Here is a 25974-nt window from a genome sequence, read left to right as displayed (position 1 = left end):
TATCATCATTAGTCCTGTATTATACCAGACAGAGGTATCATCATTAGTCCTGTATTATACCAGACAGAGGTATCATCATTAGTCCTGTATTATACCAGACAGAGGTATCATCATTAGTCCTGTAATATACCAGACAGAGGTATCATCATTAGTCCTGTATTATACCAGACAGAGGTATCATCATTAGTCCTGTATTATACCAGACAGAGGTATCATCATTAGTCCTGTATTATACCAGACAGAGGTATCATCATTAGTCCTGTATTATACCAGACAGAGGTATCATCATTAGTCCTGTATTATACCAGACAGAGGACCATATCATCATTAGTCCTGTAATATACCAGACAGAGGTATCATCATTAGTCCTGTATTATACCAGACAGAGGTATCATCATTAGTCCTGTATTATACCAGACAGAGGTATCATCATTAGTCCTGTATTATACCAGACAGAGGTATCATCATTAGTCCTGTAATATACCAGACAGAGGTATCATCATTAGTCCTGTATTATACCAGACAGAGGTATCATCATTAGTCCTGTATTATACCAGACAGAGGTATCATCATTAGTCCTGTATTATACCAGACAGAGGTATCATCATTAGTCCTGTATTATACCAGATAGAGGTATCATCATTAGTCCTGTAATATACCAGACAGAGGTATCATCATTAGTCCTGTATTATACCAGACAGAGGTATCATCATTAGTCCTGTATTATACCAGACAGAGGTATCATCATTAGTCCTGTATTATACCAGACAGAGGTATCATCATTAGTCCTGTAATATACCAGACAGAGGTATCATCATTAGTCCTGTATTATACCAGACAGAGGTATCATCATTAGTCCTGTATTATACCAGACAGAGGTATCATCATTAGTCCTGTATTATACCAGACAGAGGTATCATCATTAGTCCTGTAATATACCAGACAGAGGTATCATCATTAGTCCTGTAATATACCAGACAGAGGTATCATCATTAGTCCTGTATTATACCAGACAGAGGTATCATCATTAGTCCTGTATTATACCAGACAGAGGTATCATCATTAGTCCTGTAATATACCAGACAGAGGTATCATCATTAGTCCTGTATTATACCAGACAGAGGTATCATCATTAGTCCTGTAATATACCAGACAGAGGTATCATCATTAGTCCTGTATTATACCAGACAGAGGTATCATCATTAGTCCTGTAATATACCAGACAGAGGTATCATCATTAGTCCTGTATTATACCAGACAGAGGTATCATCATTAGTCCTGTATTATACCAGACAGAGGTATCATCATTAGTCCTGTAATATACCATATACCAGACAGAGGTATCATCATTAGTCCTGTATTATACCAGACAGAGGTATCATCATTAGTCCTGTAATATACCAGACAGAGGTATCATCATTAGTCCTGTAATATACCAGACAGAGGTATCATCATTAGTCCTGTATTATACCAGACAGAGGTATCATCATTAGTCCTGTAATATACCAGACAGAGGTATCATCATTAGTCCTGTATTATACCAGACAGAGGTATCATCATTAGTCCTGTATTATACCAGACAGAGGTATCATCATTAGTCCTGTAATATACCAGACAGAGGTATCATCATTAGTCCTGTATTATACCAGACAGAGGTATCATCATTAGTCCTGTAATATACCAGACAGAGGTATCATCATTAGTCCTGTATTATACCAGACAGAGGTATCATCATTAGTCCTGTATTATACCAGACAGAGGTATCATCATTAGTCCTGTAATATACCAGACAGAGGTATCATCATTAGTCCTGTATTATACCAGACAGAGGTATCATCATTAGTCCTGTATTATACCAGACAGAGGTATCATCATTAGTCCTGTATTATACCAGACAGAGGTATCATCATTAGTCCTGTATTATACCAGACAGAGGTATCATCATTAGTCCTGTATTATACCAGACAGAGGTATCATCATTAGTCCTGTAATATACCAGACAGAGGTATCATCATTAGTCCTGTAATATACCAGACAGAGGTATCATCATTAGTCCTGTATTATACCAGACAGAGGTATCATCATTAGTCCTGTATTATACCAGACAGAGGTATCATCATTAGTCCTGTAATATACCAGACAGAGGTATCATTTACTTTTTGAAGTATGAAGTGTTGTCTTCAGCCCTCCTCCTTATTAGCACCCACTGTTTATTTTGGCACCATGAGAGCAGTTTAGTCCCACTGCCAGCCGTCACACTTTTCCCTGTCCGTCAGAGGGGGAGGTCAAATAAAGTAGAGACAGAAAGCCCATTTAGGGTTGTTAAATTGTTTGGTTTGTCAGAAAACGGTGGTCTTTGAATTTCGTGATGTGTTCTTATTTACTCTGAGCCTTTTACTCTAGGGATCTGTATGTGTTGGATTTACTGTGTAAGACGTTACACTTGGCAGAAAACCAGACCGCCGTGGGCTGTATGAATAGATGTGTGTTGGTAGCATTTGGCCAGAGATGTTTTAGTTTCAGAAGCCCTAATGCCTTATAAATTCCCTTCAGTGTCTGGATTTCAGTTTTTATTATCACCGTAATGTTTTGTGTTTGCTGGAGAATTATTATTATTTACAGTGACAGTCAAACATAAACCAGCTTTTCTCTTTCACTGGCGTTTTATTGGGTAGATTCTAGTTTGTGTGTGTGTGTGTGTGTGTGTGTGTGTGTGTGTGTGTGTGTGTGTGTGTGTGTGTGTGTGTGTGTGTGTGTGTGTGTGTGTGTGTGTGTGTGTGTGTGTGTGTGTGTGGTGTTAGTCCTCTTGTTCCTTCTGAGAGTGTGTGGTGTCGGTCAGGGAGGAGAAGCAGCATCATCAGGAGGCTCTCTTAGTAGAGATCAGAGACCAGAGGATTCAGCTTGGAGGGGATTGAACCTCTGAATCAAATGTAAAGGGCGTGTCACTGTACTGACACTGTCTCTCACCACTCCGAGAGCACAGAGATGAAGTATACCTCTCTGCTATTGCCAGACATGAGTAAAGACTATTTCATTTCCTTTGTAACGCCTCACAGGTTTATGGAAGATATTAAATAGGAAATGTGAGGAAATCGAACAAAGCAGACAAAATGATTTGAGACCATATCTGATTGTACCATCTTCTGACTGACTCTCGCTCTCTTTTGCAGAAGGGATTCATAACATGTCCATGGACTCCAGCCCAATGACAATGCCTATGTCAGACCCCAACGCCTGGGCCACAGCTATGAATAACCTGGGCATGGCTCCCATGGGCATGACAGGACAACCCCTTATGTCAGGTACAGCTACAGTATTATAACCATAATCCAGTTATAATCCTAACCATACGTCTACTGTAGTTATAACCCTAACCATACCTCTACCATAGTTATAATCCTAACCATACCTCTACTATAGTTATAATCCTAACCATACCTCTACTGTAGTTATAACCCTAACCATACCTCTACTATAGTTATAACCCTAACCATACCTCTACTATAGTTATAACCCTAACCATACCTTTACTATAGTTATAATCCTAACCATACCTCTACTGTAGTTATAACCCTACTTCTACTGTAGTTATAACTCTAACCATACCTCTACTGTAGTTATAATCCTAACCATACCTCTACTGTAGTTATAATCCTAACCATACCTCTACTGTAGTTATAACCCTACTTCTACTGTAGTTATCACTCTAACCATACCTCTACTGTAGTTATAATCCTAACCATACCTCTACTGTAGTTATAATCCTAACCATACCTCTACTGTAGTTATAATCCTAACCATACCTCTACTGTAGTTATAACCCTAACCATACCTCTACTGTAGTTATAATCCTAACCATACCTCTACTGTAGTTATAATCCTAACTATACCTCTACTGTAGTTATAACCCTAACCATACCTCTACTGTAGTTATAACCCTAACCATACCTCTACTGTAGTTATAATCCTAACCATACCTCTACTGTAGTTATAATCCTAACCATACCTCTACTGTAGTTATCACTCTAACCATACCTCTACTGTAGTTATAATCCTAACCATACCTCTACTGTAGTTATTATTCTTCTTATTATTATTATTCGCTCTTGCTGCTGGTGAGTCTCTGATCCACCTCTACGCAGACGACACCATTCTGTATACTTCTGGCCCTTCTTTGGACACTTTGTTAACAACCCTCCAGGCAAGCTTCAATGCCATACAACTCTCCTTCCTTGGCCTCCAATTGCTCTTAAATACAAGTAAAACTAAATGCATGCTCTTCAACCGATCGCTGCCTGCACCTGCCCGCCTGTCCAACATCACTACTCTGGATGGCTCTGACTTAGAATACGTGGACAATTACAAAAACCTAGGTGTCTGGTTAGACTGTAAACTCTCCTTCCAGACTCACATCAAACATCTCCAATCCAAAGTTAAATCTAGAATTGGTTTCCTATTTCGCAACAAAGCATCCTTCATTCATGCTGCCAAACATACCCTTGTAAAACTGACCATCCTACCGATCCTTGACTTCGGCGATGTCATTTACAAAATAGCCTCCAATACCCTACTCAACAAATTGGATGCAGTCTATCACAGTGCCATCCGTTTTGTCACCAAAGCCCCATATACTACCCACCACTGCGACCTGTACGCTCTCGTTGGCTGGCCCTCGCTTCATACTCGTCGCCAAACCCACTGGCTCCATGTCATCTACAAGATCCTGCTAGGTAAAGTCCCCCCTTATCTCAGCTCGCTGGTCACCATAGCAACACCCACCTGTAGCACGCGCTCCAGCAGGTATATCTCTCTGGTCACCCCAAAACCAATTCTTTCTTTGGCCGTCTCTCCTTCCAGTTCTCTGCTGCCAATGACTGGAACGAACTACGAAAATCTCTGAAACTGGAAACACTTATCTCCCTCACTAGCTTTAAGCACCAACTGTCAGAGCAGCTCACAGATTACTGCACCTGTACATAGCCCATCTATAATTTAGCCCAAACAACTACCTCTTTCCCTACTGTATTTATTTGATTCATTTATTTATTTATTTAGCTCCTTTGTACCCCATTATTTTAATTTCTACTTTGCACATTCTTCCACTGCAAATCTACCATTCCAGTGTTTTACTTGCTATATTGTATTTATATAGACTTGTTTATACTGTATTATTGACTGTATGTTTGTGTTATTCCATGTGTAACTCTGTGTCGTTGTATGTGTTGAACTGCTTTGCTTTATCTTGGCCAGGTCGCATTTGTAAATGAGAACTTGTTCTCAACTTGTCTACCTGGTTAAATAAAGGTGAAATTAAAAATTTAAAAATTAAATTCTAACCATACCTTTACTGTAGTTATAACCATACTTCTACTGTAGTTATAACCCTAACCATACCTCTACTGTAGTTATAACCCTAACCTTTCCTCTACTGTAGTTATAATCCTAACCATACCTCTACTGTAGTTATAATCCTAACCATACCTCCACTGTAGTTATAATCCTAACCATACCTCTACTGTAGTTATAATCCTAACCATACCTCTACTGTAGTTATAACCCTAACCATACTCTACTGTAGTTATAATCCTCTAACCATACCTCTACTGTAGTTATAATCCTAACCATACCTCTACTGTAGTTATAATCCTAACCTTTCCTCTACTGTAGTTATAATCCTAACCATACCTCTACTGTAGTTATAATCCTAACCATACCTCTACTGTAGTTATAACCCTACCTCTACTGTAGTTATAATCCTAACCATACCTCTACTGTAGTTATAACCCTAACCATACCTCTACTGTAGTTATAACCCTAACCTTTCCTCTACTGTAGTTATAATCCTAACCATACCTCTACTGTAGTTATAATCCTAACCCTACCTCCACTGTAGTTATAATCCTAACCATACCTCTACTGTAGTTATAATCCTAACCATACCTCTACTGTAGTTATAACCCTACCTCTACTGTAGTTATAATCCTAACCATACCTCTACTGTAGTTATAACCCTAACCATACCTCTACTGTAGTTATAACCCTAACCTTTCCTCTACTGTAGTTATAATCCTAACCATACCTCTACTGTAGTTATAATCCTAACCATACCTCTACTGTAGTTATAACCCTAACCTTTCCTCTACTGTAGTTATAATCCTAACCATACCTCTACTGTAGTTATAACCCTAACCTTTCCTCTACTGTAGTTATAATCCTAACCATACCTCTACTGTAGTTATAATCCTAACCATACCTCTACTGTAGTTATAACCCTAACTCTACTGTAGTTATAATCCTAACCATACCTCTACTGTAGTTATAATCCTAACCATACCGCTACTGTAGTTATAATCCTAACCCTACCTCTACTGTAGTTATAACCCTACCTCTACTGTAGTTATAACCCTACCTCTACTGTAGTTATAACCCTACCTCTACTGTAGTTATAACCCTAACCATACCTCTACTGTAGTTATAACCCTAACCATATCTCTACTGTAGTTATAACCCTAACCATCCCTCTACTGTAGTTATAACCCGAACCATTCCTCTACTGTATTTATAACCCTAACCATTCCTCTACTGTATTTATAACCCTAACCATTCCTCTACTGTATTTATAACACTAACCATACCTCTACTGTAGTTATACACCTAACCATACCTCTACTGTAGTTATAAACCTAACCATTCCTCTGCTGTCGTTATAACCCTAACCATACCTCTACTATAGTTATAACCCTAACCATTCCTCTACTGAGTTAGTTAGTGTTATAACTACAGTAGAAGTATGGTTAGAATAATAACTATAGTAGAGGTAGGATTATGGTTATAACTACAGTAAAGGAATGGTTAGGGTTATAACTACAGTAGAGGTATGGTTAGGGTTATAACACTAACATACCATACCTAACCCAATCATAGACTGGTTTCTGTAGTCTGTGAATCCTGCAGCCCTCACGTTTGTCTCCGTAGACCATTTGTTGTGTCTATTAAAATGGGCATGCAGAGCTGAGTCAGCCAGATAGAGTTATGACTCTATTATCAGTCTGAGGACTTGAGAGCAACACAGCTCAGTTCCAGACAGTTGGGAGGAGCTTTGGCAGTATCATCCCTTATTTGCAAAATGCTCATGCAACTCAATTTGTTCCTGTCTGCCATCCACACCACTACTTTATTGATTTATACAAAACTTGTTGAATTTTGCATAGCATACTAGCTATGATTAAACCCTAAACTGTTAACCAAAGGATCCTTCTAATTTACAAAAAGGGCGGAATCATCCTCTGCCTACTGTCATATGTCATCATGTGTCACTCGGACAGGTGAACCATGGAAACATGGCATTAGACTGTAGCGGTCACTGTCGGTCGCCATCTTGGCTCTACCGAAGACTGTTTGCCTAGTGGCACAGATACGGTATGTTATCATGTGCATCTCAGACAGTTGAAATTACAGTGGCAGAGCTAACAGAAATGTCATCATCATGAATCACACTGTCAGTTCAACCATTTAGGGGGGTCATTGAACAGTATCCACAAAGCGACTCATTGTAGAATACTGGTGGTAAGTGCTGAGTATAGAGACTTTTTACTCCTACTCTTATGGGCAAAAAAATCTAATCTATGCATGAAGCCACTTTCGTCAAGAATCACATCTCGTCGACAGATATTTAGAACGCATCATGAGCTGTCCTAACCCGTTAAGTTACCAGCGGATGTCTTCATAATTGAACAATGTGGTGAGTCAGTGGTTCCTGCGCCACGTGCACTATTTGATCAATCCATAGATAATCTAGATCTACGTGGAACCATACATCTGATGCCTTTGACAATGATTTACAAGGCTTATTTCACATGACATGCCTAAATAGTTATAACAAATAGGCTAATAAATAAACTTGTTTTTGTTTTGATTATTTAATCGACCTAAATCATGCTATTTCAAGATATACATTTGGAGCACAATATCTCTTTGTTAAAAAATACAGTGCCTTGCGAAAGTATTCGGCCTCCTTGAACTTTGCGGCCTTTTGCCACATTTCAGGCTTCAAACATAAAGATATAAAACTGTATTTTTTTGTGAAGAATCAACAACAAGTGGGACACAATCATGAAGTGGAACGTCATTTATTGGATATTTCAAACTTTTTTAACAAATCAAAGACTGAAAAATTGGTAATCAATTGTGTAATCAATTGCGTGTCCTTACTCAAGATTGACAGGAGCGTGCCAAACAAAAGATAATGAATAAATTGACAACTCGTAAATGGAATGAAATAAATCAAAAGTGTAGCTAGCCTAGGTGGTGTGCTCTACAAACAATGTGTCCACTCCTACAATGACAACGGTAAGTCTCTAATAATAATATATTGACTGCATTAACAGAAATGACCACAATAAAACAAGCATTGTAGATGAGAATTTATGTGACTTAAAGGTACATGTACTACTGGTCATACTGGTGTGCCATCTGCAATGTATTAGTCTACTCAGACAGGCGTGAATGAGTGTGCCAAAAATAGTTTTGTATATACAGTGCATTTGGAAGGTATTCAGACCCCTGGACTTTTTCCACATTTTGTTAGCCTTATTATAAAAATAGATTCAATGAATTTGTTTCCCTCATCAATTTACACACAATACTCCATAATAACAAAGCGAAAATTGTTTTTTTGAAATGTTTGCAAATTGAAATATCACATTTACATACGTTTTCAGACCCTTTGCTATGAGACTCGAAATTTCGGTTTCCATTGACCATCCTTGGTAAATTCAATTGAATGGACATGATTTGGAAAGGCACACACCTGTTTATATAAGGTACCACAGTTTACGGTGCATGTCAGAGCAAAAACCAAGCCATGAGGTCAAAGAAATTGTCCGTAGAGCTCTGAGACAGGATTGTGTCGAGGCACAGATCTGGGAAAGGGTACCAAAAAATGTCTGCACCATTGAATGTCCCCAAGAACACAGTGGCCTCCGTCATTCCTAAATGGAAGTAGTTTGGAACCACCAAGACTCTTCCTAGAGCTGGGCGCCCGGCCAAACTTAGCAATCAAATAACATTTGATTTGATTTGATCAAGGGAGAAGGGCCTCGGTCATGGAGGTGACCAAGAACCCGGTGGTCACTCTGAAAGACCTCCAGAGTTCCTCTGTGGAGATAGAAAAACCTTCCAGAAGGACAACCATCTTTGCAGCACTTCACCAATCAGGCCTTTATGGTAGAATACCAGTCCTCAGTAAAAATGCACGACAGCCCGCAAAAGGCACCTAAAGAACTCTCGGACCATGAAAAACAAGATTCTCTGGTGTGATGTAACCAAGATTGAACTCTTTGGCCTGAATGGAGGAAACGGGCACTATTCGTATGGTGAAGCATGGTGGTGGCAGCATCATGCTGTGGCATGTGGGGATATTTGTCAGTGTCAGGTACTGGTCGACTAGTCATGATCGAGGGAAAGATGAACCGTGCAAAGTACAGAGAGATCCTTGATGAAAACTTGCTCCAGAGCGCTCAGGACCTCAGACTGGGGTGAAGGTTCACCTTTCAACAGGACAACGACCCTAAGCACAAAACCAAGACAACGCAGGAGTAGCTTCAGGACAAGTCTCTGAATGTCCTTGAGTGGCCCAGCCAGAGCCCAGACTGGAACCCAATCGAACATCTCTGGAGAGACCTGAAAATAGCTTTGCTGCGATGCTCCCCATCCAACCTGACAGAGCTTGAGAGGATCTGCAGAGAAGAATGCTGGTGTGCCAAGCTAATTGCATCATACGAAAGAAGACTCAAAGTTGTAATCGCTGCCAAATGTGCTACAACAAAGTACTTAGTAAAGGGTCTGAATACTTATGTAAATGTAATATATCTGTTTTTATTTTCAATAAATTGACAAAAATTAATACAAATGTGTTTTTGCTTTGTCATTATGGGGTATTATGTGTAGATTGATAGGGGGGGGGGTATTTTAATCAATTTTAGAATAAGGCTGTAACATAACAAAATGTGAAAAAAGGCTAGGGGTATGAATACTTTCCAAATGCACTGTATATTTGCCTCTGCACTACAAAAAAAACTTTCAGTCAACCATCAGCCTATCAACCAAACAATGGGGTCAGCCCTACAGGATTCCTAGGACCTTTTCTGAGATGCTTTGTGTATACGGGCCCAGAGGATCTTCTAGACTGATGACGTTCCATTAGCGTTTGTTTAATGCTTTGGTACCAAGAGGTTGAGATGAATGATGTGGTCTGGTGTTTATTATTTTTTAAATATCATTAAAAGAACTGCGGAGCATTTATCACTTTACCATTACATTTCTACTTCACCATTTCACCCCATCATCTCCACTGATTTATGCAGCCATGTGTCTATTTTCTGTCCTTATTATACATCTTCTTTCCCAAAGCTTTTTATAAACCACATCCTTCAGCTTGTTTAAAAGCACATTCATGTCAACAGAGCTACTGAATTATAGGCCTCACGGCAACTTCACTCCGCCACATATTTCAAATGAAGTGGGCATGGAGAATGCTATTCCCACCTACTGAGTTTTCCCTATTTCATTTCAATTGTACAGTTTACGGAACTTCTTCCAGACTTAGCAAACTCTCTGTCCTAGTTTACTGTGCTGCCTACGCAAAATAAAATTATATTTTGTTGAGCGAGGTATCGTCTTAGTGTTGGAGAGGAAAACTCTGGTGTGCGTGCGCGTGTGTGTTTTGTCACTGAGCGCCTTGAGCCATTGAACAGCATAATGCTCTTAGTGCTGTTACCTTATTAGAGGACTCTCTCTCCCACAGCTGCATTGGTATCATACCAACATTGCCAGCAGGTAGGGCTGTAGTCAGGTTGGCTGTGTAGTAGTGGGATTGGGGTTTCGGGGTGAGAGGGCTGTAGTCCTACTTATGAATCACCTGGAGAAACATCTGTTCCGTAGCATGTTATCTCTTTCTCCCACCTCTCTCTCCATCTCTCTATTCCTCTACTCTGTCCCCGTTGTCTCTCTCTCTCCACTTTCCCTCTCCTCTCTCTACTCTCCACCCCTCTCTCTCATTCTCCACCCCTCTGCTCTGAAACTCAAATTATCCAAAAGCTTCATTACGGCCATCTCTATACTGAGTTACCACTCTGCTCCACTGCTACAAAACTCTGAACCAAAGTAAAGTAGGACAAATAATACTAATATATATCACACTGAACAGTTACTTATACATTTATACAGTTGAAGTCAGAAGTTCACATACACCAAATACATTTAAACTCAGTTTTTCACAATTCCTGACATTTAATCCTATTAACAAAATCCTTGTTTTAGGTCAGTTAGGTTCACCACTTTATTTTAAGAATATGAAATGTCAGAATAATAGCAGAAAATTATTTATTTCAGCTTTTATTTCTTTCATCACATTCCCAGTGGGTCAGAAGTATTTCTCCTGACAGAGGTGTTGTAACTGAGTCAGGTTTGTAGGCTTCCTTGCTCGCACGAGCTTTTTCAGTTCTGCCCACAAAGTTTCTATTGGATTGAGATCAGGGCTCTGTGATGGCCACTCCAATACCTTGACATTGTTGTTCTTAAGCCATTTTGCCACAACTTTGGAAGTATGCTTGGGATCATTATCCATTAGGAAGACCCATTTGCGACCAAGCTTTAACTTCCTGACTGATGTCTTGAGATTTTGCTTCAATATATCCACATAATTTTCCTCCCTCGTGATGCCATCTATTTTGTGAAGTGCACCAGTCCCTCCTGCAGCAAAGCACCCATACAACATGATGCTGCCACCCCCGTGCTTCACGGTTTGGATGGTGTTCTTCGGCTTGCAAGCCTCCCCCTTTTTCCTACAAACATAAGAATGGTCATTATGGCCAAACAGTTCTATTTCTATTTCATCAGACCAGAGGACATTTCTCCAAAATGTACAATCTTTGTCCCCATGTGCAGTTGCAAACCGTAGTCTGGCTTTTTTACAGCGGATTTTGGAGCAGTGGCTTCTTCCTTGCTGAGCGGCCATTCAGGTTATTTCAATATAGGACTCGTTTTAATGTGGATATAGATACTTTTGTACCTGTTTCCTCCAGAATCTTCACAAGGTCCTTGCTGTTGTTCTGGGATTGATTTGCACTTTTCACGCCGAAGTACATTAATCTCTAGGAGACAGAACGCGTCTCCTTCCTGAGCGGTATGAATGCTGGGTGGTCCCATAGTGTTTATACTTGCGTACTATTGTTTGTACAGATGAATGTGGTACCTCCAGGAGTTTGGAAATTGCTCCCAAGGATGAATCAGACTTGTGGAGGTCGACAATTTTTTTTTCTGAAGTCTTGGCTGATTTCCTTTGATTTTCCGATGATGTCAAGGAAAGAGTCAATGAGTTTGAGGGTAGACCTTGAAATGCTTCCACAGGTACACCTCCAATTGACTCATTATGTCAATTAGCCTATCAGAAGCTTCTAAAGCCATGACATAATTTCTGGAATTTTCCAAGCTGTTTAAAGGCACAGTCAACTTAGTGTACTTCTGATCCATTGGAATTGTGATAAAGTGAATTATAAGTGAAATAATCTGTCTGTAAACAATTATTGGAAAAATGACTTGTGTCATGCACAAAGTAGATGTCCTAACCGACTTGCCAAAACTATAGTTTGTGAACAAGAAATTTGTGGAGTGGTTGAAAAACAAGTTTTGATGACTCCAATCTAAGTGTATGTAACTTCTGACTTCAAATGTATTTAATCAAGTGTTGGCTTGGTACCGCTTCTGAAGGACCTATCCCTTGGAACACAGGACAACCACAACTGGACACTTTCTGGGCCTCTGTCTCAATTTGAGTCCCCATCTGCTCTCAATGGCCCAGAAAGGAAGAGACTAACATTGCAATACAGTAGCATTTGTCATGGCTTTTATAAAACCTGATTGAAGAGAAACCAATCCAGACTATAATTATGACCATATGAAATCTTGTATGGCTTTCTTATCTCTGTTTCTGCCTCGTCTTTTCCTCCACTCTCGCTCTGTCTTGTTTTCAAAGTGGGGACCTCTCCAGAAACCATCTATTATCCAAGACACTTGACACATTAAAGGGGAATGGAAACACTTTAGGAAGTAAATCTAAGCAAAGAGATGTATTCGATCCACTAATACTAAACATGTGTATTTAGCATAAAAACATCTCTATATTTTGTATTTTGATCGTCAACCAGGTTTATTTGATCTATGGTCAGCGGAATGTTTTATTGCCAAAGTAACGACTGACGCCAAGTGCTTCACTGGCAGGAATCAAGTGGTATTGAGTTTTCGCGAGGAGATTGAATCGAAGAGAGTTAAGTTAGGAGCGGACAACGAAGATGGCAAATAACAAGTAGTAATTCAAACATGAACTGTATGAATTGGCAACAAAAAAATCCCTCGGTAAACTACCATCCTGCCCAAGGACCCACAACTTTTGAAGAAGTGGCTCCATGTCCTGAAGAGGAAGGACGTGCCAGCTCGAGCTAGCAGGATCTGCAGACAGCACTTCGCAGAGGCAGACCTTTGCGATGAAGGGCACTTTCAGTCAGGCAACTGGGAGTTTCCGAATGGAAAGGAGTCATGCGCCTACGTTGAAGCCCACCTGCTAGTGCCTCTGTGTGTTATGGTGTAGCGGTTACCGACCAAACATCATCAACATCGCTGACTTTGGAGTCAAGCAAAAGCGACTGAACGCGAGCCAATGCAATGAAGTCTGAGGTAACGTTAACCGGTCATGACTGTTGTTGACTAGGCTAGCGTTTAGACAACTTTGTTGCAACTCTAGTTGAAGGTAACCAGCTAATTGCATCCGAAGTGTTGTGTAACACCCCCAGCAAATAACTTTAGCAAGCAACTCAACTGCAACTAAAATTGCAACAGTTTATCCGTGTACCCCTGTTATTAGGTAGTTACTGTAGCTAGCTTCCACCTCAGATAGTCAAGTACTGTAATACATTTCGTGGACAGATTTGTTTTTGTATTGTTTTGTTAGCTCCACCTCATTTCAGCTAGACTGAAGTTGACATAGCTAATGTTTGCTGAAAAATAAATGTCCCTGTATTTGCTGTGTGTGTGTGTGTGTGTGTGTGTGTTGACAAAGCATTCGAGACAGGAAGCTTGTTAATGCCAACTGGGTTCAGTTGTCTTAACAAAAGTGTTTTTTGTTTTTTTAGGATGACATCATCCCTGAAAATGTTTATCATCCTAGAGGAGACTGTGCAGGAGGCAGAGGAGGTACATGCAAATCCATGTTTTTTCAAGTATTTGCAGTGATTATTGAATATAACTATAGCCTAATAGATGCCCTAATTGTTTCCTAGCACCAGGGAAGAAGGGTTAGTACAGCATGCCAAACTGACTCCTGGGTGCCAGAGTGTACCTGTGCTGCGGTGGAGAGAAGAGGTCCACCGGGACCATCACTCAAGAGCTCGGGGCCCAGCTAGATTGAGCTCACAACCGTCAGTATATAACTGAGTCCTGAGTCCGACCACTTTGGGGGAGCGGGATGGGGTTCCGAAAATGGAGAAGGAGCAGGCCATTCAACAACGAATTAAAAGATACACACATCCACGAAGGAAATCTGGGTGGAATTGTTTTTCAGCTGATTTTGTTTTAAACCCGTTTCAACCCGTTTTTAACCTTGTCCCAATGGATGTGCTACCTCGTCCGGGTCCTGCTGTTTCGACTCTCTCTCTCAACCTATGAATGCTCAGCTATGAAAGCCAACACCTCAGGAGCAAATGTCAGTTGAACTGTTGCACCCTCTATAACCACTGTGGTTCTTGTTTTGATGTAAAAAGGGCTTTTATAAAATACATTTGAGTGATTGATTGTTTGCTGTGCTGGATGCTGTGTATTCACTAACTGTCTGAGTGATGGGACATTGTTATAGTATCTGTAACATACTGACAGGAACCTCTGACTGGATGTAATACATCACCATCCAGACAGACTGACAGGAACCCCTGACTGGATGTAATACATCACCATCCAGACAGACTGACAGGAACCTCTGACTGGATGTAATACATCACCATCTAGACAGACTGACAGAAACCTCTGACTGGATGTAATACATCACCATCTAGACTGACAGAAACCTCTGACAGACAGACAGAAATCTCTGACTGGATGTAATACATCACCATCCAGACAGACTGACGGGAACCTCTGACTGGATGTAATACATCACCATCCAGACAGACTGACAGGAACCTCTGACTGGATGTAATACATCACCATCCAGACAGACTGACTGGAGGAACCTCTGACTGGATGTAATACAGTCACCAGACAGACTGACAGGAACCTCTGACTGGATGTAATACAGTCACCAGACAGACTGACAGGAACCTCTGACTGGATGTAATACAGTCACCAGACAGACTGACAGGAACCTCTGACTGGATGTAATACAGTCACCAGACAGACTGACAGGAACCTCTGACTGGATGTAATACAGTCACCAGACAGACTGACAGGAACCTCTGACTGGATGTAATACAGTCACCAGACAGACTGACAGGAACCTCTGACCTGGATGTAATACATCACCATCCAGACAGACTGACAGAAATCTCTGACTGGATGTAATACATCCACCATCCAGACAGACTGACAGGAACCTCTGACTGGATGTAATACATCACCATCTAGACAGACTGACGGGAACCTCTGACTGGATGTAATACAGTCACCATCTAGACAGACTGACGGGAACCTCTGACTGGATGTAATACATCACCATCCAGACAGACTGACAGAAATCTCTGACTGGATGTAATACATCACCATCTAGACAGACTGACAGAAATCTCTGACTGGATGTAATACATCACCATCTAGACAGACTGACAGAAATCTCTGACTGGGTGTAATACATCACCATCCAGACAGACTGACAGGAACCTCTGACTGGATGTAATACATCACCATCCAGACAGACTGACAGGAACCTCTGACTGGATGTAATACATCACCATCTAGACAGACTGACGGGAACCTCTGACTGGATGTAATACAGTCATCCAGACAGACAGACTGACAGAAACCTCTGACTGGATGTAATACATCACCATCCAGACAGACTGACAGGAACCTCTGACTGGATGTAACCTCTGACTGGATGTAATACATCACCATCCAGACAGACTGACAGGATCCTCTGACTGGGTGTAATACATCACCATCTAGACAGACTGACAGAAACCTCTGACTGGGTGTAATACATCACCATCTAGACAGACTGACAGAAACCTCTGACTGGGTGTAATACATCACCATCCAGACAGACTGACGGGAACCTCTGACTGGATGTAATACATCACCATCTCGACAGACTGACAGGAACCTCTGACTGGATGTAATACATCACCATCTAGACAGACTGACAGAAACCTCTGACTGGGTGTAATACATCACCATCCAGACAGACTGACAGGAAACCTCTGACTGGATGTAATACATCACCATCTAGACAGACTGACAGGAACCTCTGACTGGATGTAATACATCACCATCCAGACAGACTGACAGGAACCTCTGACTGGAAACCTGTAATACATCACCATCTAGACAGAACCTCTGACTGACAGGATCCTCTGACTGGATGTAATACATCACATCACCATCCAGACAGACTGACAGGAACCTCTGACTGGATGTAATACATCACCATCCAGACAGACTGACAGAAACCTCTGACTGGATGTAATACATCACCATCTAGACAGACTGACAGAAACCTCTGACTGGATGTAATACATCACCATCCAGACAGACTGACAGAAATCTCTGACTGGGTGTAATACATCACCATCCAGACAGACTGACGGGAACCTCTGACTGGATGTAATACATCACCATCCAGACAGACTGACAGAAATCTCTGACTGGATGTAATACATCACCATCCAGACAGACTGACAGGAACCTCTGACTGGGTGTAATACATCACCATCTAGACAGACTGACAGGAACCTCTGACTGGATGTAATACATCACCATCCAGACAGACTGACAGGAACCTCTGACTGGATGTAATACAGTCACCATCCAGACAGACTGACAGGAACCTCTGACTGGATGTAATACAGTCACCAGACAGACTGACAGCAACCTCTGACCTGGATGTAATACATCACCATCCAGACAGACTGACGGGAACCTCTGACTGGATGTAATACAGCCACCATCCAGACAGACTGACAGAAGCCTCTGACTGGATGTAATAGTCACCATCCAGACAGACTGACAGGAACCTCTGACTGGATGTAATACAGTCACCAGACAGACTGACAGGAACCCCTGACTGGATGTAATACATCACCATCCAGACAGACTGACGGGAACCCCTGACTGGATGTAATACATCACCATCCAGACAGACTGACGGGAACCTCTGACTGGATGTAATACAGTCACCAGACAGACTGACAGGAACCTCTGACTGGATGTAATACAGTCACCAGACAGACTGACAGGAACCTCTGACTGGATGTAATACAGTCACCAGACAGACTGACAGGAACCTCTGACTGGATGTAATACAGTCACCAGACAGACTGACAGGAACCTCTGACTGGATGTAATACAGTCACCATCAAGACAGACTGACGGGATCCTCTGACTGGGTGTAATACATCACCATCCAGACTGTTACGCACGCCTCTATGAAGAGGGAACGCAACACCCTGCTACAACTAAACTCTCCGTGAAGTGAAAAAGGTATGGACTGTAGGTGCAAGTAAGAATGACGACAGGCAGAATGTGGTACCGTTTACAAGGACTTTATTCCTTTACACGGTAATATGGGGAAAAGGGGCTGGACGGAACCAAAGCAAAGAAAGTAAATCTCAAAGCCCCCCCCTCTCCTATCTTACCTGCCTACCCACTACTTACCTAATTTAGCACCACCTGGTGCCCTAACCAAAATACAGGGGGTGGTCCGCCCAGGTCTTACCTAGTGTGCCTAGACAGCGAATATGCTACGGGTATATGTATGCCCGCGGGCCTCTTGCCTAAGCACTCCCTTGGTGCCTTCCCCTTCTCCCCTGGAAACAAATGAAACAGAATATTAAACACTTTCACCAACAAACAAAGAAACAAAGGACATCAAATAAGCTCTATCTGAGCAACAAACTCACAAAACATACCAACTGCTGCCAACAACTAACATAATGAATTATCCACAGCCATCAGCCTCCTCTCTCAGCAATGCCTCCCAGCAAAATCAACCTCTAGCAAAATCTCTAGCAAAATCTCTTCAATGACATCCCAGCAAATCTCTCTAGCAAAATCTCTGCAATGACCTACCAGAAAAAAAACTCTCCTGAACAGAACACTGGCATTTATATAGCTTCAGAATGAATGGGTAATTGGAGACAGCTGGGTCTTGACGAGGGGGCGGGGTCAGCTCTCCAATTAGCCAAGGAGTCGACCAATCAGCTGCTTTAGGGATTTCAGGAAGCCATTTCCTGAAATAAACACATGCAAATACACAAACTACAACACATAAACTGGGGAACGTAACACAGACAGACTGACAGGATCCTCTGACTGGGTGTAATACATCACCATCCAGACAGACTGACGGGAACCTCTGACTGGATGTAATCCAGCCACAATCCGCTGGGATTTTGGGCTGTATCGCCACCACCTCTCTATAACACACACACACTCTTACTCTAGCAGACCCTCTAGTTGAGGTGTTTCGGGCATCATGTCTGTGTTGTTACTGCTACGAGAACAAATTATTTGATCTGGGACAACGATCAGCTCAAACATGAATGGCTTCCGTAGGTTTATTGGCACCCTAACTAACATTTCATTCTCTGTATTAAACTAATTCTCAGACTCGGAGCTACTCTGTAAATTCAGCCATTTTTGGGAGTTACAAAATTTTCTCTCCTGCCAGTGACGCAACAATGCCAATATGGCAATTTACAATTACAGTAGGCTGCCGTTCTAAATCCTAGTGTTTCCATTCCCCTTTCAACTGCACTTTTTATTAGATGTATTGGCTCTCTGGTAAGCAACACCACCTGCCACCAAGTCATTGCATCATCAGTCTTTCTAGAGCCAAGTATACTGAACAAAAATATAAATGCAACATGTAAAGTGAAATAAAAGATGGCAGAAATGTTCCATATGTACAAAAATTGTATTTCTCTGAAATTGTGTGCACAAATTTGTTTACATCCCTGTTAGTGAGCATTTCTCCTTTGCCAAGATAATCCATCTACCTGACAGGTGTGGCATATCAAGAAGCTGATTAAACAGCATGATCATTACACAGGTGCAACTTGTGCTGGGGACAATAAAGGGCCATTCTAATTGTCCAGTTTTCTCATACAACACAATGCCACAGATGTCTCAAGTTTTGAGTGAATTTGCAATTTACATGCTGACTGTAGACATGTCCAACAGAGCTGTTGTCAGAGAATTGAAAGTTAATTTATCTACCATAAGCCGGCTCCAACGTCATTTTTTCCACTATGGGGGCATGGTACGTTGCGAGGACAGGCTACTGTAGAGACTCCACTATGGGGGCATGGTACGTTGCGGGGACAGGCTACTGTAGAGACTCCACTATGGGGGCATGGTACGTTGCAGGGACAGGCTACTGTAGAAACTCCACTATGGTGCCATGGTGCCTTGTGGGCACATGGTACCGTAAACCCTCCACTGTGGGAACATTGTGCCTTTTGGGGACATAGCGTGCCTTGTGGAAATAATTGTGTTAGGGCCTCTTCTAGTCCTTACAGGAGAGAGCATGCTGGCTTATAGGGACCAGGCTTCCATAGAGTCCCCACTCAAAGGACATGTTGTCTTTCCAACTCCAGAATCGCTTCAATATAAGACTTGATGTTCTATATTCACAGCGATGATGTCATTGATTTGTTTGTTTGGATTTTGATTAGAGTTGTGAGTTCTCCAGACACACTACTGTGTATGAGGAAGATGTGTGGACAGACCAAGCTAGTTGTCAAGCCTGATGCATGTTAAACACCCACAGGGAAGCATTTAGTCTGCAACACACACACACTCCTACACACCCACACACTCTTCTCTGAATTGATTTAGCCTGACAAACACACCCCTCTGAACACATAAACAGGCTCTAGGGAGGGTTCCCTGGGGACTCATACAGTTCTGTTATATCCTCAACAGCCCCTTCTAACACACACACACACACACACACACACACACACACACTGGGTGTATAGTCTTACCCTTTTAACTATTTATACAATATACTAACTAATAGAAGCAGCAGGCAGTGAAATTAGCAAGCAAATGTTTTGGTCTCATAGGTTTGTAGCTGATAATATATATGAACTATTCATATTATACTAGTAGAAGCAGTGGATATAAGGAGCTTCTTGTACTCCTGGCTTAAACATTTATTTACCTAAATAAATAACTAAGAAAAAGAAAACCCTTCCAATTGCATTTGACTCTTGGCCCTCTGTGTCTCCGTAACTGCTGACTTAGTGTTAAGGAGCTGTAGGTGGTTCCAAGGTGTGCAGCCAGTGCTGTTGGCAGAACGAGGACTGATAGAGACACAGAGAGTGAAATCTGTAGCTGCACATTCATAGGCTGAGAGAAGTAGGCTAGTGTTCTGACAGAGGTACAGAAGTATGCTGCGCATTCAGGCTGGAGAGGACTAAGAGAGAGTCAGATCTTTGGCAGAGATGAAGATAGAGGGATATCTGTTTCAAAAGTGTGGAGGAGATTGAAAGAGCATCTCTGATAGTGATTTAAAGAGATACATTATGTTAAGTAGAGATGATGTCTGGCAGCACATTGAGACTGGAGCCTCTATTCGTGTTCTAGGTGCTCCGACCTGGTCTCCTCATCAGAAACTATTACCCAGCATGCCTCATTGCATTCCTTCCTCCCTCCACCCAGTACCTACTCTGCTGGAGGGGTGGTTTACCCTGTAAAATAGGGGGAGGAAGGGGGGACAGGAGGAGGATAAAGGGAGGACTAATGTGATGTGTTGGATGGCCAGGAGGTATCTCGAGTCAAATGCCAAATTTTTTCTTCTGGCTGGTCTTTTGATTGACGGGCAGCATGAAATGTAATGACCTGAACAAACCTCTTGGAAGTCGATTGTTTAACATGGAAGGATGTGTGTGTAAAGATGGAGGGAGAGGGAAGAGATGGCGAGAGAGACCTTGTGTGGGTGGAGAGAATAAAGTTCTCCACTGATGTTTCTGTTCAAGAGGAGATCCCTGCTCTCTGTGTCTCTACAGAGTTTTACCTCTGACTGAAAGAGGCCTGTTTCACACTGACGATAGTGTTTTTGTTAGTGTGTGGGTGTTTTCAACCGAAGATGTTGAAAGATGTGAAACTTGAATCCGGGGGTTGAGTCTCCATTGTTCTGTCTGTACAGAGAATCCTACTGTAGCTACTGTAGCTGAATATCCCTGAGAAGAACAGCTCTACTGCATGCCTCTGTCCTCTGGCTCTCAATGGAATTGGACACACACACACACACACACACACACCACACGCACGCACATACACACGCACACACACACTGGAAGGAATAAGGAGAAGGCAGCAGCGAAATGGAAACAGCTTTGTCTTGATCAAACCAGATGTTCTCTGTGCTCAGAATGGGTGTATGAGTGTGCCAGCTAGGAGTGTTTTCTTCAGCACTGTTCCCATTTCCTCAGTGTCAGGGTACTAAGGGGCAGTTATGAATCAGCTCACACCTGCCACAGTATGGCCCATGACAGAGCTCTGCAGTGGGCCTCACTGCATCATTCAGAAAAGGACCACTTCCACTTCTTTCTGAGACACACCAGAGAGCTCCTCTGTGGGCCTCTCAGCCAGCCCGGAGACCAGAGCTGCCACTGAGACTGGCCTTGGTATTCAGCAGACACAGAGTCTGCTGTACCGCTCCCTCCTCTATTTCTACTCCGGCCATCACTTCACCTCTCCTCTGTCTCGCTGGTCTGGGGAAGTCATCACCCGGGCATGAATATAAGATATGAGGTCATCAATAACAGCCACAGAGAGGGATTAAGCAGACCTAGACATCCAGTTACTGTCTTCCCCTCTGATTGGTCCAGCTACATGTCCGGCTTGTGACCCCCCCACTTCCTCATCCTTCATCCTCATTTATACCTTCCTCACTCACACACAAAAAGCTGAAATGATTGAAAAGCGTCCTTGTCTCTCTCACAAAGTGGGATTTAAACATAATTTACATAGAGGTTAAAAAGTGGTACTTTGTTATACTCTTTTCAGTTTTGTCACAGTCAGGCCTCACATTGTGGTCCACCACACACACACACACACACACACACACACACACACACACACACACACACACACACACACACACACACACACACACACACACACACACACACACACACACACACACACACACACACACACACACACTAAAACCCTCTGCAGATACAGTGTGTCTGTGCGTGCAGAGTGTATCCAGCTGCAGTCTAAATCAATAGTCCCCTACCTGTGAAGGAAGGCTGGTAGTTCGATCCATCTCGCTCTCTCTACAGACAGAACATTAAAGGTCAGCCAATCAGCAACAGACATGAGAGTCAGTAGAATCTCATGTAGCCGTAGCTCCACTTTAAATATGCAGGATGTCTGAATGTTCTTTTATTCATGAGAGCATGGATTCAGTTATTTATAAACTGTTTGTGTTTCACCAGTGTTGACAGAACCTCCACAAAGTGCTCGAGGAGAAATGTATAATGTCACATGAAACATGAGAATGGAAAAACACACATAGAAAAACACACATTTCCACAGGTTCATCCCACATTGAGATTTTCATGTGTGTGTGCATCTCCTTCAGATTTTGACTCAGGCCTTGGCATGATGACGGGCATCGCTCCCATGAACCCCATGATGCCTGGCCTTGGTTACGTACCCCCGCCCCCCCTTCCCCAAGATCTGCCCATCGTCAAGGAGATCATCCACTGCCAAAGCTGCACCCTCTTCCCCCCCAACCCACGTAAGTCCATTTCCCTCTTTTTACCTTTAGCCGAAACACGCTACAAATCTATGGAAGTGATTGGGACAACCAAGCGCTGTTAATTTTATTATGGCCAAATCACCTTTAGATAATATCAAACCAAATAATTAACTTTACAAATTGCACAGTTGCCCCTATCACTCCCATGGGTTTTTAGCCAGTGGCGGCTAAAATTAGCTGAAGTTTGTAGTGGCTGTTTAAAGAAAACCGAACCATGCATTCCAGTTTCTCCTAGCCCATAGACTACTTTCAGGGTGAAAAACCATCTTCATTGTAAAGGGTTTAAACACTATTTCCCATGCTTGTTCAATGAACCATAAACAATTAATGAACATGCACCTGTGGAACGGCTGTTAAGACAGCTTACAGATGGTTGGCAATTAAGGTCACAGTCATGAAAACTTAGGACACTAAAGAGGTTTTTCTACTGACTCTAAAAAACACCAAAAGAAAAGTGCCCATGGTCCCTGCTCATCTGCGTGAACGTGCTTTATGCATGCTGCAAGGAGGCATAAGGACTACAGATGTGGCCAGGGCAATAAATTGCAATGTCCGTACTGTGAGACGCCTAAGACAGCGCTACAGGGAGACAGGACGGACAGCTGATCGTTCTCGCAGTGGCAGACCACGTGTAACAACACCTGCACAGGATCGGTACATCCAAACGTCACACATGTGTGACAGGTACAGTATGGCAACAACAACTGCCCGAGTTATACCAGGAACGCACAATCCCTCCATCAGTGCTCAGACTGTCCACAATAGGCTGAGAGAGGCTGGACTGAGGGCTTGTAGGCCTGTTGTAAGGCAGGTCCTCACCAGACATCACCGGCAACAACGTCACCAATTGGCAGAAACCCACTGTCGCTGGACCAGACAGGACTCGCAAAAAGTGCTCTTCACTGACAAGTCGAGTTCCGATTATCATCGAAGGAATGAGCGTTACATCGAGGCCTGTACTCTGAAGCAGGATCGATTTGGAGGTGGAGGGTCCTTCATGGTCTGGGGCTGTGTGTCACAGCATCATCGGACTGAGCTTGTTGTCATTGCAGGCAATCTCAATGCTGTGCGTTATTGGGAAGACATCCTCCTCCCTCATGTGGTACCCTTCCTGCAGGCTCATCCTGACATGACCCTCCAGCATGACAATGCCACCAGCCATACTGCTCGTTCTGTGCGTGATTTCATGTAAGACAGGAATGTCAGTGTTCTGCCATGGCCAGCGAAGAGCCCGGATCTCAATCCCATTGAGCACGTCTGGGACCTGTTGGATCGGAGGGCGAGGGCTAGAGCCTTTCCCTCCAGAAATGTCCGGGAACTTGCCTTGGTGGAAGACTGGGGTAACATCTCAAAGCAAGAACTGGCAAATCTGGTGCAGTCCATGAGGAGGAGATGCACTGCAGTACTTAATGCAGCTGGTGGCCACACCAGATACTGACTGTAACTTTTGATTTTTATCCCCCTTTGTTCAGGGACACATTATTCCATTTCTGTTAGTCACAGTGTCTGTGGAACTTGTTCAGTTTATGTCTCAACTGTCGAATCTTGTTATGTTCATACAAATATTTACAAATGTTAAGTTTGCTGAAAATAAACACAGTTGACAGCGAGAGGACGTTACTGTTTTTGCTGACTTTTTGTCCCTTTTCTTACCATGTACCTTCTCTATTACCTGAGTGCTGACTATGACTGAGACCACCTCAGGGTTCATCTCTCTCCTCACAGTTCATTTATGCAACCATAAGCATTATCTTCTCCCCTCATGCATTGTAAATGGCACTAGACTCCAGCGGTCTGATCTAAAATGCAGACAAATGAAATGATTTCAATGTTTCCCTGAACTGACCCATACTAGGGCTGTCTCCGAATACAACAAATCTTGGTCGACCGAAAGTCGTATATTTACATTTACATTTAAGTCATTTAGCAGACGCTCTTATCCAGAGCGACTTACAAATTGGTGCATTCACCTTATGACATCCAGTGGAACAGCCACTTTACAATAGTGCATCTAAATCTTTTAAGGGGGGTGAGAAGGATTACTTTATCCTATCCTAGGTATTCCTTAAAGAGGTGGGGTTTCAGGTGTGTCCGGAAGGTGGTGATTGACTCCGCTGTCCTGGCGTCGTGAGGGAGTGTGTTCCACCATTGGGGAGCCAGAGCAGCGAACAGTTTTGACTGGGCTGAGCGGGAACTGTACTTCCTCAGTGGTAGGGAGGCGAGCAGGCCAGAGGTGGATGAACGCAGTGCCATTGTTTGGGTGTAGGGCCTGATCAGAGCCTGGAGGTACTGAGGTGCCGTTCCCCTCACAGCTCCGTAGGCAAGCACCATGGTCTTGTAGCGGATGCGAGCTTCAACTGGAAGCCAGTGGAGAGAGCGGAGGAGCGGGGTGACGTGAGAGAACTTGGGAAGGTTGAACACCAGACGGGCTGCGGCGTTCTGGATGAGTTGTAGGGGTTTAATGGCACAGGCAGGGAGCCCAGCCAACAGCGAGTTGCAGTAATCCAGACGGGAGATGACAAGTGCCTGGATTAGGACCTGCGCCGCTTCCTGTGTGAGGCAGGGTCGCACTCTGCGGATGTTGTAGAGCATGAACCTACAGGAACGGGCCACCGCCTTGATGTTAGTTGAGAACGACAGGGTGTTGTCCAGGATCACGCCAAGGTTCTTAGCGCTCTGGGAGGAGGACACAATGGAGTTGTCAACCGTGATGGCGAGATCATGGCACGGGCAGTCCTTCCCCGGGAGGAAGAGCAGCTCCGTCTTGCCGAGGTTCAGCTTGAGGTGGTGATCCGTCATCCACACTGATATGTCTGCCAGACATGCAGAGATGCGATTCGCCACCTGGTCATCAGAAGGGGGAAAGGAGAAGATTAATTGTGTGTCGTCTGCATAGCAATGATAGGAGAGACCATGTGAGGTTATGACAGAGCCAA

General features: G+C 42.9%; 1 protein-coding gene and 2 long non-coding RNA genes across 5 annotated transcripts in view; 2 read left to right on the top strand and 1 right to left on the bottom strand.

Annotated features, from left to right (window-relative positions):
* The window catches only part of LOC118363653 (ecto-NOX disulfide-thiol exchanger 2-like), a 216925-nt gene that overhangs the window by 125325 nt on the left and 65626 nt on the right, over positions 1 to 25974 (top strand). For all 3 annotated transcript variants that reach the window (XM_052488474.1, XM_052488471.1, XM_052488475.1), the window contains exons 3-4: positions 3171 to 3302; positions 22859 to 23017. In XM_052488474.1, the coding sequence (XP_052344434.1) occupies positions 3171 to 3302; positions 22859 to 23017 (291 nt within the window). The remainder of the gene's footprint in view (positions 1 to 3170; positions 3303 to 22858; positions 23018 to 25974) is intronic.
* LOC118363654 (uncharacterized) lies at positions 13097 to 14844 on the top strand. The gene is made up of 3 exons (XR_004821439.2): positions 13097 to 13731; positions 14187 to 14247; positions 14334 to 14844. It is a non-coding gene; the product is annotated as an uncharacterized LOC118363654 (long non-coding RNA).
* LOC127914012 (uncharacterized) lies at positions 15279 to 20074 on the bottom strand. Its single transcript, XR_008087597.1, has 3 exons — positions 17274 to 20074; positions 15929 to 15968; positions 15279 to 15549 (listed from the first exon to the last, which is right to left on the bottom strand). It is a non-coding gene; the product is annotated as an uncharacterized LOC127914012 (long non-coding RNA).

Source organism: Oncorhynchus keta, chromosome 30 (genome assembly GCF_023373465.1).
Source record: "Oncorhynchus keta strain PuntledgeMale-10-30-2019 chromosome 30, Oket_V2, whole genome shotgun sequence".
In the NCBI taxonomy this organism is placed as follows: Eukaryota; Metazoa; Chordata; class Actinopteri; order Salmoniformes; family Salmonidae; genus Oncorhynchus; species Oncorhynchus keta.
The sequence above is the reverse complement of the archived record's forward strand: the minus strand, read 5'-3'. Positions and strand labels throughout refer to the sequence as shown.